The sequence below is a fragment of the Lichenostomus cassidix genome, chromosome W, assembly GCF_008360975.1.
Source record: "Lichenostomus cassidix isolate B80296 chromosome W, HeHo_3.0, whole genome shotgun sequence".
Classification (NCBI taxonomy): domain Eukaryota; kingdom Metazoa; phylum Chordata; class Aves; order Passeriformes; family Meliphagidae; genus Lichenostomus; species Lichenostomus cassidix.
In genome coordinates, this window is record NC_139510.1 from 17,803,931 (window position 1) to 17,819,393 (window position 15,463).

Genomic DNA, 15,463 nt, shown 5'->3' on the forward strand with positions numbered 1-15,463 from the left:
CTTGGGATGGCAAGGTCGCTGTGTGATAAGACCAGTATTTCCCCACATTAATGTTGTTCTTCAACTACAAGGCTTACTCCGAACTTTTATACGAATAGATAGGCCCACTGGATTTCACAGCTTTGCCAGGTGGTTTATAACCTGGCTTGGAGTAAGTGAACTAGAGAAATCAATATTGAATCTTTCTGCCACTCTAGAGACCATAATGAATGCAGATGCCATAAGAGCACAGCAAATCGAGATTAAGAGCATCTCACAATTAGCTATACAAAATAGACTTGCATTAGATTTGCTGTATGCCAGAAGAGGAGTATGTACAGTTATAAATACAAGCTGTTGCAATTATGTTGATCCTAGCTTAAACTTAACTTGTATTAACTTATAATAACATTTGTATTATTGCATTGTTATTTACTGTCTGTATTAGTAGTTATTGTTGTATGATATTATGTACTTAAAATCACAATGCTTATGCTCAATTGTTGGAAAACGCAGTTTTCCAGCAAAACTCATGCTAACTGAGCAAGCCTGAGCAAGGCTTTAGCATGGTCAGGCCTCAGTAAAATTCCAACAAGCTGCAGTGGTTTGTTTGCCTGAGAATGTTCTGTGGGAAGAATGTCATGAGAAAGATTAGGAAGTCAGGAGTGTTATGAGAAAAGAATAAGGGAGTTAACAGGAGGATCCCTGAATGTGTGAGAAGCAGACTGCAGGTGTGTGTATCTATAATTAGAAATGTCTGTAACAGTATATAAGTTTCTCGTTTGGTGAAATAAAAGGGAGCTTACTTTATATCTCATATTGAGACTGCCGTGAGTTCCCTCTCGTCGTTATGTCAAATGGTGACCCCGACGACTACGGACCCTGACAGCGGAGTTTTACGACCCTGCTTCTGAGAGCGGCGGGAACGGAGAGGCGCCGGAGCAGTGCAGCGACGGTGTGTCAAATCTTCGCCCGAATTGGGGGAGATTCCAGCGACACAGGCCAAATAGGACCTGCCTACCGTGGGGCTATACTTCGGTGAACTGCACAACTCTGGCAACTGTGAGCCTCAATAGAGTGCTTAGACGGTGTTGACCAGGACCCTGAAAACCAGCTGGACCAAAATGGAATCAGAGGTAGCCCAAATTTTATTGTTACGCTTTTTGGAAAAGCGCGGAGTAAGCAAAGATGCTTTAAAATACTTAGCCGCTTTAGTTGCTGCAGGGAAAGATAAAGGGTTGTTTGCTGACCCTGATTTATTGTTTGATGAGGTCGAATGGCGAAAGGTTGAACATATCTTGTTTGATGGATTGCTAGAGGGTGATAAAACATGCAATAAATTAGCGAGACTGTGGAAAGAAGTCATTAATTGCTTACAACGGTTTCAAGCAGAAAAGAAAATAGCTGCCGTAGCTACTGATAAGTTGGGATCAGATGCCGGGGGGGAGTACTTTGAATTGGGAAAAGGAGTGGGAGAAATTGAGCGCCCTGTTCCGGGCATGCTTGCTGTGGGCGCAGATCCACCCAGCTTGCCCCCACCGGGAAAGTGCAAAGTGTTAGGAGCGCAGGAATCTTTAACGAAACACTGTACTACATCTGATTTAAACCCTGTTAGTACACCAGGCTCTGAAGGGTGGCCCAGCGCACCTCCCCCGCCTGCTGAAATTTGTGTTCCTGTCAGACAGGCTCTTCAGAGCGATTCTCGATTATTAGGCAAGCGCAGATTTAATTGGAAAGGCGTTGCAGAAAAAGCTGTACAAGAAGGTAATATACAAATTGCAGAAACACTAACATTGCTAAGTCAAGCTGAGCAAGCATTTCCTGTAGTTTTTGAACCGATAGAAGGGGGTGGGCAGCAAGCGACCCATGTTGCTACCGATTGGAAGCTGCTCACGCAGCTGCGTAGCACAGCTACTGAATCGGGTTTGCATGGTGAACCAACAAGAGTAATGTTGAATTATATTTGGGGAAATTATATACTGTGCCCAGAAGACATCAAAAATATTATTAAAATGATTATGACCCAGTCACAACAGCTGCTGTGGCAGGCTCACTGGCAAGAGCTGTGCCATCAGTCAGCGAGTCAGCCACGGGGGGAAAATGACCCCTTACAAGGGGTCATTCCAGAACAATTAATGGGCCAAGGCCGGTGGGCTACAATTATTGAACAATTACAATTGGGTCCAGACATTTTAATAGAATCCATGCGAACTGCACGAGATGCTATTTTCAGAGTGCACACTACCCCCCCCACACCATCCTACATGTCTATTAAACAAGGAAGAGATGAGTCTTTTGCTAGCTTTGTTGATAAAGTCTCAGCTGCAATGCTGAATGCTGGGGTAGAACCATGGATGTCAGGAGCATTATTGCGCCAGTGTGTGACAGAAAATTGTAACCAGCAAACGAAAAGTATTCTTGTCACACTGCCCATAAATGCTACCCTGGAAATGATGTTAGAACGTATGAGTCGTGTACCAGTAGGCACCCAGGCATTTGTGGCAGAGTTAGTGACAGCTATGGGAGATAAGCTAGGAGAGAAATTAGCCCAAGCACAGTCTCAAGCCTTTGCTGCTTTAGGGCCACTGCGACCCCTTAGCTTGCCTGCAGGAGGGGAAAAATTAGGGAAAGGTATGAAGTGCTACCGTTGTGGGCTTGAAGGACACACAAAGAAGCAATGTAAAGATCCAGTCTGGTGTAAGAAATGCAACGATACCCACGCCACGCTAGCTTGTCGGCGATCGGGAAACGCGAAGAAGAGCGCGTCCAGCCGCCGCGCCCTGACACAAATAGCAGCTCCAGCCCTCACCCCCGCGACTATCCCACCACCTCATCCTTCATACACAACGACATCTCCGCCGATGAGCTCGCCCGCCGTCAACCCCTTCGATAGGCAAGCATCCTCCGACCTGCCACCAAGGGAAGCCTCGGCCTGGACCTGGCAACAGCAGTAGGTGTAACAATCATCGATTTGCGCCCTGTAAAAGTTCCCACTAGGATTCAAGGCCCGCTTTGCATTAACAACGAACCTGTGGGCGCGCTTCTAGTGGGTCGTTCATCTGCTAGTATAAAAGGACTGTTCGTATTACCAGGAATAATTGATGCTGATTTTACAGGTGAAATTCACATCATGGTGCAAACTATGTTTCCCCCCATTTATATTCCTAAAAATACAAGACTAGCTCAACTCGTCCCGCTCCCGCAAATGGTCGCACAGATGCAACAACACGAGGCACTCGTGGATCGCGGAGCCGGTGGATTTGGCTCTACAGGAGAACTTGCAATGTTAACAGTCCCATTAACAGAACGACCAGTTGTGGAAACTACTTGGACTCGGGGAGATATCTCCCAAACATTGCCAGCATTACTTGATACAGGTGCAGATATTACGATAATGTCTACCGCCTGTTGGCCAACTGAATGGCCACATCACCATACTTTGAGTGGAATTGAAGGCGTTGGGAGTTCAGTTTCAGTACAGCGGAGCTCTGACCCAATTCAAGTAGCCATCGAGGGCAGAGTGGCGACAGTCCATGTAACTATTATGCCCTTACCAAAAAAGGTGAATGCCTTAATTGGCCGGGATGTGCTAGACCAACTGGGACTTGTGTTAACCAATCAGCATTTTCCCCAGCGGTCGCTGTCAGATGGACTTTCCCGATCCAGCTCACATGGACAACAGACAAGCCTGTATGGATAGGGCAGTGGCCGCTAAAAGGGGAAAGTCTAATACAAGCACAGCTGTTGGTGCAAGAACAATTGCAACAAGGACACCTGCGACCTTCCACGAGCCCTTGGAACACACCCATTTTTGTCATCAAGAAAAAATCCGGCAAGTATAGACTGTTACATGACCTGCGAGCAGTTAATGCACAAATGCAGGCAATGGGGGCCCTCCAACCTGGATTGCCAAACCCTGCCATGCTTCCTGAGGGATGGCACCTGTTAATCATCGACTTGAAAGACTGCTTTTTTACAATTCCGCTGCATCCAGTGGACACTGCACGATTTGCTTTTACCCTACCAACAATTAACAGAGAAGCCCCCTTCTTGAGATTTGAATGGACTGTTTTGCCACAGGGAATGAAAAATAGCCCCACCCTGTGCCAACTGTTTGTAGCCAATGCGCTACAACCCATTCGTACAGCATGGCCTGGAACAGTGATTTACCACTATATGGATGACATTTTATTTGCCCAGGCCTCAGCTTTTACTAGCGAACAAGAAAATATGCTTCAACAACAATTAGGCAGACATGGACTAACCATTGCCCCTGAAAAGATCCAGCGTTCTCCTGTTTGGAAATACTTAGGATGGCAAATAACACAAGGGCATGTGAGACCACAAAAATTACAGCTTAACACACATGTGAAAACGTTACATGACGCACAGCGCCTCCTAGGCGATATTCAATGGTTACGTCCAGTTATTGGCATTTCAAACGATGACATTGATGCCTTGCGACCACTGCTACAAGGCACCGACCCAGCACGGACAGTACATCCAACCCCGCTGCAACAGCAGATTATTCAGAAAATCGGCACACAAATTGCACAACGCTGGGTTGATCGTTGCGACCCGGACATTCCAGTAGATCTTACAATTTTAAGCGGCGAAAAACAAATCCTTGGTGCACTTACGCAGTGCAAAAATAAAAAGAGGGAGAATAAGGTGAAAATATTGGAATGGCTGTTCACTAGCATCCAGCCCAAAACCACAATTCAACAAAAGGTTGAAAACATAGCAGAATTGATCCAGAAGGGTCGCACCAGGATTTTACAGTTAACAAGCCAAGAGCCGGAAACCATTTACCTGCCGATGAAGCGACGAAACCTCGAGTGGTATCTTCAGAATTCGCAAGCGCTGCAAATCAGCCTGCTGTCTCAAGCAGTGGAAATTAGGGTGGAGCCACTGCGATCTACCACCCTGCGTTGGGTGAGTAACCAAGATTGGATTACAATACCAAAAAGGAGTGAGCACCCATTGCAAAACGCAGTGACAGTTTTTACAGATGCAGGACAGAAATCTCGACGCGCAGCAGCAACTTGGATGCAAGACGGCAAATGGCATCATCACATATTAGCCGCGAAAGAAGAAGATTCACTGCAAACCTTGGAACTGGCAGCAGTCGTTTGGGCCTTTGTGAACTGGCACTCTACGGAGTTAAATGTAATTTCTGACTCCATGTATGTCACTGGCATAGTACAGCGTATCGAAGATGCCCGGCTCAAAGATTGCCAAAATAAACGACTTTTCGAACTATTGAGACAGCTGCAGGCTGCAATTTATCAGCGAGAATGCGCCTATGCTGTCATTCACATACGAAGCCACAAATGGTCAAAGGGCCTTGGGGAGGGCAATGAGAGAGCGGATCGTTTAGTTTCAGTAGTGGTGCCACTGAGCGAATTTGTTAAGGCCAGAGAAGCTCACAACACTTTTCATCAAAATGCCAAGGGACTCTTCCACCAATTTAAGATTACTATGGAAGAAGCAAAAGGCATTGTCAGAGCTTGTCCAAGTTGTAGCCATCATGGACCAGGCCTAGGAATTGGAGTAAATCCACGAGGGTTAGGCCCTTGTGAACTTTGGCAGATGGATGTTACCCATGTCCCTCAGTTTGGTCGATTAAAGTATGTGCATGTTACAATTGACACATACAGCAGATTTCTGTGGGCCACGGCTCAAGCAGGAGAAAAGGCCACCCACGTCATACGGCATTTGACAAGCTGTTTCGCAGTTATGGGAGTGCCGCAGCAGATCAAGACCGACAATGGGCCCGCATATATCGGCGAAAAAATGCGACAATTCTGTCAACAGTGGGGGGTCAAGCATGTAACAGGCATTCCCCATTCACCAACGGGACAAGCCATTGTTGAGCGAGCAAATCGGACTCTAAAGCGATACTTAGACAAATTCAATGATGTTCGTGATGTTAGTGAAAGGCTAGCTAAAACATTGTTTGTGTTAAATTATTTGTGTATTTTTTCAGACCAGGATTCTCCTCCTGCACAAGTGCATGGCCGAGCTCCCGCTTCAGAGCATAAGGAACCCATGATGGTCATGTATCGCGACCCGTGCTCAGGCCTGTGGCGAGGCCCGGCAGAAGTGAAATATATAGGGCGCGGTTACATGTGTGTGCTTACATCCACAGGTACACAGTGGGTCCCTGCGAAGTGGACCAAAGCTGTTACTCGTGCTGCTAGCGATCAAGGCTCTAATATCGGGCTCAGCCACGACCCTCATAACGAAGGTTGAAGAAAGACAGAACCTGTGGGTGACTTGGGCCAGTGCAACGCATAACCCAGAATTTTGCCTCAGTTTGCAATCAGCTACTGCACCATTTAAAACATGTTTAGTCGGTGTGCCTTTGTTTAGTTTTGAGGCGTTTAGCAATTATAGCACCTATCTTAAATGTTCTATAGCGAAAAGCACCTCTTGGTGTGCTGCAAACCTAATCAATCAGTTAAATACTACCTTGCCTTGGGACCCAGAGGAGTTGCATCTCTTGGGGTCCATGAAAATTGGTAATACCTCCAGCAATTGGATGCAAACATGCATTTGGTTTGGAAATAGACAACAAAATCTAACCCTAAGTTATTCTAACAAAGGCTGGACAAATGTCAGCCCGATAAATATAGCAGATTATTCATACAATGTTAAAGGCGGCTATTGCGGAAGTAACAACACTGCTAATCAAAGTTTGGGTGCTTTGGGAGCTGAAATAAAGAAATCACCAATTACGATTTGGAACAACGGAACGCCAAAAGCGATACCCCCATCTGTATTCCTAATATGTAGAGATAGAGCATGGCAAGGAGTCCCTCATAACATCTTTGGAGGGCCATGTTATTTAGGAGAACTAACTCTTTTAGCACCCAACCAGCACATGTGGCTTAGCGTAGTCGCCGAGCCAAAACGCCAACAGCGCTCTCTGTCTCACCAACTAAATTCACGGTGCAAAGATGATGTTGAATTATGGTCAGTAACAGCTAAAGTATTCACCTCCCTGTTTACCCCCGGAATAGCTGCTGCAAGAGCCCTCAGGCAAATTGAAAAACTTGCATGTTGGACAGTTAAACAAGCAAATGTTACTACTAATATCCTTTCCCAATTGCTGCTGGACCAAAAGAGTTTGCGACATGCCGTGCTTCAAAATCGAGCTGCTGTTGATTTTTTATTATTAGCTCAAGGCCATGGTTGTAAAGACTTTGAGGGGATGTGCTGCTTTAATTTGTCAGATCATAGCAATTCCATCCATAAACAATTAGAGTGGTTGAAAAAGCACACCTCCACAATTACAGTTGATGTCAATCCCTTAGACAAATGGTTGTCATCCCTGTTTGGAGGTCTGTCACCATGGTTGATACCCTTGCTTAAAGAAGGTCTACGTTGGTTAGTGATTCTTATATTAATAGTTATTGTAGTGAAAATTACTTATAAGTGTGTTGCTAAGCAAATTAATCAAACAACTGACGGAATCTTGCTCGCCCAAAAGAGAAAAGGGGGAACTGTTACACAATGGCTTAAAGATCACGGACATGACTTATTAGAAGGATTGTGCGAGCAAGATCACTGTTAGGCTAAGTAGCACTTAGACCATGTACAGACCGCAGCAGCTTGCTTCCCTTGGGAACGCTTCGTGAGAAAATATCAAGAATGCAGCTGTGTGAAGAATGTACAGGAGGAAACTTGTGATTAACAGAGAATGAAGGAAAACACCTTGTAGATGTGGGAATAGAGTGTGAAAGAAATGTAAGTTGTAAAGTTATATTGAACAGTCTAAGCTACCTGTTAAGTACCTTTAGTTAAATATAGATTCTATTAAAGTTAAGTAATAGTGAATTTAAATTCTATTAAGTTCTATTAGAGTTATAATTCTATGAAATAATATTAAGTGATGTAAATGTTAAATTCTGTTAAGTTTTAAATTTTGTTAGAGTTAAGTTGTTAAAGTGATATCGATTTTAAATCCCATTATAGTTAAATCCTATTTGTTGGTTTAAGATAAGAGTTATTAAGATTAAGTTTTATTCATTTTCGGTGATATTAACTTTAAGTTGTAAATTTGTTAGTTTATATTATTGCACAAAAAGCTTTGCAGCTTTATATTTCTTAGTTAAAGTCAAATAATAATATCTACTATTTTCAAATATTTCATCTCACTTTATATAGCTGACTACAAAAACAGTAACATGATAAAACACTCTTCTTATTTAGTCAAAGTTTGATATTTTAAGAAATCCCTTTTACTTAGCACCTAAGCTCTGGCCAAGCTTTGGTCCTAATTAATTGGGAAACATGCCATGAGTCCCAAGAGTTTATAAAAGCTAAACCTTCTTCCAGGTTAACTTGGGGTCCTTGTCCGGAAAAGGTTCTCTAAGTTTTACCTGTGAAGTGAATGTTTTCAGTAATGATAATTCCTAGACCATGGCAACATATCTAAATAATTAATGAAATTTCCTTAGGTAAATTTATAGCAATTCTAATAATAACAATTACTTATAGCAAAGCAAATTAATCTGATAACAGACAACGTCTGTTCTCACAAGCGAAACGGGGGAACTGTTGGAAAATGCAGTTTTCCAGCAAAACTCATGCTAACTGAGCAAGCCTGAGCAAGGCTTTAGCATGGCCAGGCCTCAGTAAAATTCCAACAAGCTGCAGTGGTTTGTTTGCCTGAGAATGTTCTGTGGGAAGAATGTCATGAGAAAGATTAGGAAGTCAGGAGTGTTATGAGAAAAGAATAAGGGAGTTAACAGGAGGATCCCTGAATGTGTGAGAAGCAGACTGCAGGTGTGTGTATCTATAATTAGAAATGTCTGTAACAGTATATAAGTTTCTCGTTTGGTGAAATAAAAGGGAGCTTACTTTATATCTCATATTGAGACTGCCTTGAGTTTCCCTCCCGTCGTTTCTCTTTACTCAATGGCAAAAGTACAAATTTAAAAATAAGATAAAGTACTTACTTTCACTATATAAAAGATTTGTAAAGAATTACAAAATGACCAAAAAAAAGGGGGGATTGAGAAAGGGGTAATCAATAGGTAACTCAAGTTAACTATTGGGAGACAGAATATGTGAATTCTAAAACCTAGAAAAACAGTATTCCCTTAATCTTATCAAGATAAGAGGGATAAGAATCTGTTTGAAGCCAGCACAGAAACCGCTGAATCATCTCATGAAGGACTACGCATGCTCCAGAGAGAAAAGTGAAAAGTGCATTGTGATGACTGTCATCCTGGAGGGGTCTTTGGGGTCTCCAAAGACCACCAGGACATACAGAGCATGCATGGCACACATGCTAATGATAATAAGTACTTCCGAGAAATTATTTGTATAACCACTCCTATCCCGGAGAATGTGATGAATATTCATGAATTTTACCTATAACACTGTGTCTTTGGAAGTGCCAGTGTGTGTGTTTGGAGGAGTGAATTCCCCCACACCCGGTGCACTGAATAAAAGAAAATACCCACTTCTCCGACTTTGTCTCTGAAGTGTCTCCAGGCTCGCTTGGGCAAGTCACTTCCTGGGACTTTATTGCTGCTTTCTAAGCTGACACATCACTTCTCATTTATCCTTATTAAACAGCTACCATCAGGGCATACTTAGTGACCATTAGCCCTCAATTTTCTCTCTTTAAACTGCAGATAAATAGATAGCTACTTCAAGAAGTAAAAATTTCTTTGCTTGAATTATTGATAATCAGTTGCCCAAAATCCTGGTTAAGGATCAACAAATGACAGCAAAGGTCTGACAGTAAAGACAGCAGTTATACGGAAGTCTGCTTACAAAGATGGTAACGCAGTGGGGGGAGGAGGGGTGGAAACAGGCCTCTGTGTTTACCGAAAGTGTCTCTAAGGCTATCAAGAGATCACTCCAGCCAGCACTGCTCTGGTGCTATACAGAAAGACCCTTCTCACACCCGAGCCGGTGTAAGGCACAGATTCTCACTCACCCAGAGAGCCGGATAGCTCATGCGTTACCAGAGACAAAGAATCCAGAGGCTCAATCAGCTGGATGTTCCAGATGTTTATTCCAGAGGGTTCCAGAGTGAAAGGGGAAGATGAGCCCCAGGTGTCCCTAGATATAGGGATCACCTGGGGTCAGGGGAGAGGAGGCGGGGGGAACACTACAACCAATGGGGAGAAGGGAGGGATGGAGTCAGGGGTTAGGTTACAGCCAGGGGGATTTACATAATTTGGGGAGGGACTTATTGTGTTACTCAGACTAGGAAGTTTGCCACCAGTGAAACCCTGCTGTATTGGGACCACTTGGCTACCCAGCAGTTCCTGAGGTGGTATCACCCACCACCACATCTCCCCCTTCCTTATTTAAAGGAAAGGCCTCCCCTACTTGCTTAGTTAAACACATATTGAGGCAACTGAACAAGCTTAGAACAAGGAAAATTATTAGGATCACCCACAGTCCAGCTTTGACTAAGGATGTTAGCCATCCTTGAAGTCCCCATTGTCTGAAAAGATCACCAATCCAGTCTGCTTCTTTTTCTGTCTTTAGTTCTTTGATTTGATCCTTTATTTTCTGTATCGTTGCGTGGATGCTCTGGCTATGAGATGACAGGTTAAAGCAACACAGCGCTTCGAATTCTTCACAGCCATGTCCATGGGCCAATAAAAGAAAGTCGATAGCTGCTCTGTTTTGCAGTGTTGCATGCCTGGTGGTTTCTTCATCTTCAAGAAGTTGAGAGATGTTGGAAAACGCAGTTTTCCAGCAAAACTTATGCTAACTGAACACACCTGAGCAGGGCCTCAGCATACTCAGGCCTTAATTAAAATCCTAACAAGCTACAGTGGCTTGATTCCCTAAGAATGTTCTGTGAGAAGATTTCAAGAAGATGCAGCTGTGTAAAGAATGTACGGGAGTGAATTTGTGATTACCAAAGAATGCAGGAGAGGACCCTGATTATGTGAGAACAAACTGCGAATACGTGTGTAACTATAATTAGTAACATCTGTAACAGTATATAAGTTTCTCGTTTGGTGAAATAAAATGGAGCTTACTCTATATCTCATATTGAGACTGCCGTGAGTTCCCTCTCGTCGTTATGTCAAATGGTGACCTCCGACGTGATACGGAGTTAGCAGGATTTAGGACCCTGCTTCAAGAACCGACGACCACAGACACTGGCAGCAGAGTTTTACGACCCTGCCCAGAGAGCGACAAGACCAGAGAGGTCCCGGGGCAGCGCTGGGGGGCTAAGAGGGCCTGGGCCGAAAAAGACCCGCTTCCGGATGGGCTAATAAACCTCGGAAAAGCTGCACTGATTGTAGCGACCGCGGAATAACCACGGCAGCGACTGCGTAACTTTAAACCCAGCTGGTACGGAATGGAGACAGAGGTAGCCCAATTTTTATTGTTATGCTTTTTAGAAAAGCACGGACTCAGTAAAGGCAGCCTATCACACTTAGCTGGCTTAATGGCGGTGGGACAAGCTTATGGATTTTTTACAAATCCTATTACAGTATTCGATGTAGGAGAGTGGTTGAATTATGGAGCTACTTTACTTTTGGAGTGTGATAAAATTGCAAGAAAGCTTGGTAAACCATGGAGTAAAGTCGTAGCCTGCTTACAAAAGCATGCCACGGGGCAGGACCTTGCGTGGCTGGCAGCACAGGAGATAACAGCCGCAGAGAGCAGGGAAAAACCTGAGAGTTACCGTGCTGCTTTTAAATGCAAAAGACTTCAGCAGCTGCGGTGCAGCCAGGGAAGCCCCCCCCGCTGGGGGGGGGGAGAATAGTAGCTCTCCCTCGCTCCCAGCGCTACCAAGGGGAGGGCACTCCGCACCGCTGCTAGCAGCCGAGAATACAAAGTTACTCGATTGGATGAAAAACCTATTCCTGTCTCAATGTATCATAGAGCTTAGCAACTTTACAACGAAAAACATCTTAGCTGCTTTGTCTGAGAGAGTCACCGTTGAATTTTTGCCAGAACAACTGAATACAATGTTAGAGAGAGCTCAAATATCGGGGGTAAAAAGCCAGAGTAGCCAGAAATCATTCCAGTGTTATCGATGTGGCAGTGAAAAACACATACGAAAGAACTGTAACGAAAAAGTTTGGTGTTCCCGCTGCAATAGAGATACTCACAGCACAGAAGCTTGTAGAAACGGAAAAAACAAACAGAAAGCGACCAGTGGCCGCATGGCAGCGGTGGCCCCTACCCTTCAATGCACGCCGCCTGCATGGCACACAAATAGACCTGTGGCGGAAGTTGCTCCAACCGTGGTTTCCGGTCAAATGACAACGAGAGCAGAGGTCCCAGAGGGTGCCCCGGTAGGCGGAGCCGCGAGCCATCCACGCCTCCTTCACTGCCCCAACGGTGATGTCTATGGTGAAACTCTAAACTCTACTCCTCCCCAAGGATGAGGAAATGATTGACAGCTTCAGCAGCGAACCAGAACTAACCAACAGCGTTGCCAGCAAAAACAGCAGTCTGATACCCGAATCGGAGCGGCATTCTCCCCAAAAGCCCTAATTATTCGCTTTGCCAGGTGAAACACCCATTGCCATGTGTTGACCAGCAGCACAGCCTTGCTATGGCTGATCCGGTGCAGCTTTGTGACTTTTCAGCTTTTCCAGAGTTTCAGGAAAATGCCTCTGAGCTTGGCTTCTTTCGTAAGCACTTGTCCTGGCAAACCTTCACCACCTGCTGCAGCTCAGCAACCGAAACTCCCTGAAAATGTGCAAGCAGATGGAGCAGATTGGCTCTTCCTTCAGCCCGGCTGCACCGACACCAAGACCAAAACCTATTTCCAGCGTTTTACTAATAAAGAAGCATTGTAACAAGATATTATCCTGATAAAAAATAACACCTTGAATACTAAAAGCCTTGAACAAAAGCTGAATTTTGCTAAAGCATTGCTTAAGATAGTGTTTGTGTGTATGTGTGAATATTGTAGGCCTACTGAGAGTGTGTTGAGTGCTTTAATGTGTAGATGAACCCTGTGACTGCTGAGAGTGTGATTTTGATTTCTTGAGAGTTTTGATGTGTGAATGAAAACCTGTGAGTGAAGTTATACTGAATAGTCTAAACTACCTGTTAAGTACCTTTGGTTAAATATAGATTCTGTTAAAGTTAAGTAATAGTGATTTTAAATTCTATTAAGTTGTAAATTCTGTTAAGTAATATTAAGTGATGTTAATTTTAAATTCTGTTAAGTTTTAAATTTTGTTAGAGTTAAGTTGTTAAAGTGATATCAATTTTAAATTCCATTATAGTTAAGTCCTATTTGTTAGTTTTAAATCAAATTTATTAAGATCAAGTTTTATTCATTTTCAGTGATATTGATTTTAAGTTTTAAAATTGTTAGTTTATATTATTGTTCACAAAAGCTTTGCAGTTTTATCTTCCTTAGTTAAAGTCAAATGATAATGTCCACTGTTTTCAAATATTTCATCTCACCTTATATAGCTATCTGCAAAAATAGTAACATGTTAAGACACTCTCCTTATTGATATTAATCAAAGCTTGATGTTCCAAGAAAACCCTCCTACTTAGCACCTAGGCTCTGGCCAAGCCTTGGTCCTAACAAGCTGGGAAACATGCCATGAGTCCCAAGTGTTCTGCACCAAAATGTGATCAAATAATTTTCATTTGCCAAATTGAGTTTATAAAAGCTAAACCTTCTTCCAAGTAAACTTGGAGTCCTTGTCCGGAAAGGGTTCTCCAAGCTTTACCTGTGAAGTGAATGTTTTCAGCAATGACAGTTCCTAGACCATGGCAACATATCTAAATAACTAGTGAAATTTCCTTAAGCAAATTTATAACAATTCTAATAATAAGAATTACTTATAGCAAAGCAAATTAATCTGATAACAGACAACGTCTGTTCTCACAAGCGAAACAGGGGAACTGTTGGAAAACGCAGTTTTCCAGCAAAACTTATGCTAACTGAACACACCTGAGCAGGGCCTCAGCATACTCAGGCCTTAATTAAAATCCTAACAAGCTACAGTGGCTTATTTCCCTGAGAATGTTCTGTGAGAAGATTTCAAGATGCAGCTGTGTAAAGAATGTACGGGAGTGAATTTGTGATTACCAAAGAATGCAGGAGAGGACCCTGATTATGTGAGAACAAACTGCGAATACGTGTGTAACTATAATTAGTAACATCTATAACAGTATATAAGTTTCTCGTTTGGTGAAATAAAATGGAGCTTACTGTATATCTCATATTGAGACTGCCGTGAGTTCCCTCTCGTCGTTATGTCAGAGAGAGGGCACTCGAGGTTAGGTTAGCATGCTTTCCGAGCCAGCACTCAAGGTGGCTAAGTTCACCTAAGGCTTTTGCTGCCGCTACTCCAGGCAGGAAAAATGATGCAGCAATCCTTTTAGACAATGACCAATTGATAACTTCGCTATCACAATTTGGATCTAATTGTTGTATACTTCTTTTTTGGCGGGCCAATCGAGTATGGTTTGTCCAATATAGAATTTGGATTTTGTTGGGTGCCAGTACAGAAAGCCTGCCAAGAGTGCACGGCCCCCCCCAGAACTGGGATGGGATTCCAGACCACGTCCGATTTCCGCAAATCAGGAACACACCTGTAGGCAGCACTTTGGGGTGTACAGATGACTCTGCTGGGATGACCTTATTATCCTGACACCAATTACTGACAGAGTAAACCTTTTCCCGGGGTGTTGCATTTCTATTATGACTTAATTTCTGGTGTTCTGACCAGGATAATGCCATCCCTCCTTTCAGGCTGAAGACAAACTTGACGCAAAAGGTGGCCTGGGAGGACCTCAATAATAGCAATTCATGGGGTTCCTCCGGTGCTGTTCCCAGCATGTTTACCCATTTCTCCCAAGCTTCCTTCTGGTGGAGCACCTGGCTTGCAAAAGGCAGTTCATCTCCGTGGAGAGGGATCCCCACCAGGCATGATGAAACTGGGTCACTGACGCTGCCCACAGACAGGCACATATGGTCTTGCTGAAGTGCTTTTGCCAATGTGACCCACATGTTGGTCTTTGGCTGCAGGACAATCCATGAAACAACCTCTGGTGGTAACAGGATGCAGGAGGTCAGGAGAATGCAGAGGTAGGCAATTAGAGGCATGGTGGTAAGAGAGGTATAGGTAGTCCTTTTTTTCTGTGGGATTTCAAGCAAAGATCATTAAAAGATGGTTTTCTGTTACTTTTTTTCTTTTTTCCCGCTCATCCCCCCTTTTTTTCTCATAACACACAGGTAATAGGGTAGAAGGTTAGGGAAACACATGAGGGTAACAGATAAGGGATTTGTGGGTTTGGGGAACTGCTGGAAGGCGGCACAAATAGCTGTTCACGTGACTGGTATCTTGCGCCGACGTCTTCTCCAAGCGGCACTGGTTTCTTTGTCTGGGGTTTCTTTGTCAGCGTCTGGTGTGTCATCTTTCGTCTGCTCAGGAGCTGTCGCTGACGGTCAGAGGTAGGGCTTTACATATTTTCCTGGTATCCACTTGGGTCCTGAAGGTGTGGAAACACA

At 43.8% G+C, this 15,463-nt stretch overlaps 1 protein-coding gene across 1 annotated transcript; it reads left to right on the plus strand.

Moving 5' to 3' along the window:
- Positions 1 to 2,840: 2,840 nt before the first annotated feature.
- Positions 2,841 to 7,558, plus strand: LOC146425619 (uncharacterized). The gene is made up of 2 exons (XM_085041489.1): positions 2,841 to 2,929; positions 6,679 to 7,558. The coding sequence occupies exons 1-2, from the start codon at positions 2,841 to 2,843 to the stop codon at positions 7,556 to 7,558; spliced, it is 969 nt and encodes a 322-aa protein (XP_084897615.1).
- The last annotated feature ends 7,905 nt before the right edge of the window (positions 7,559 to 15,463 follow it).

Excerpts from the sequence above, each read along its gene's own strand:
- LOC146425619 (XM_085041489.1), top strand. The coding sequence starts at position 2,841 with ATGAGCTCGCCCGCCGTCAACCCCTTCGATAGGCAAGCATCCTCCGAC. Across the intron at positions 2,930-6,678 it reads GCCTGGACCTGGCAACAGCA|TTTGGGTGCTTTGGGAGCTG; the intron begins GTAGGTGTAACA and ends TGCTAATCAAAG.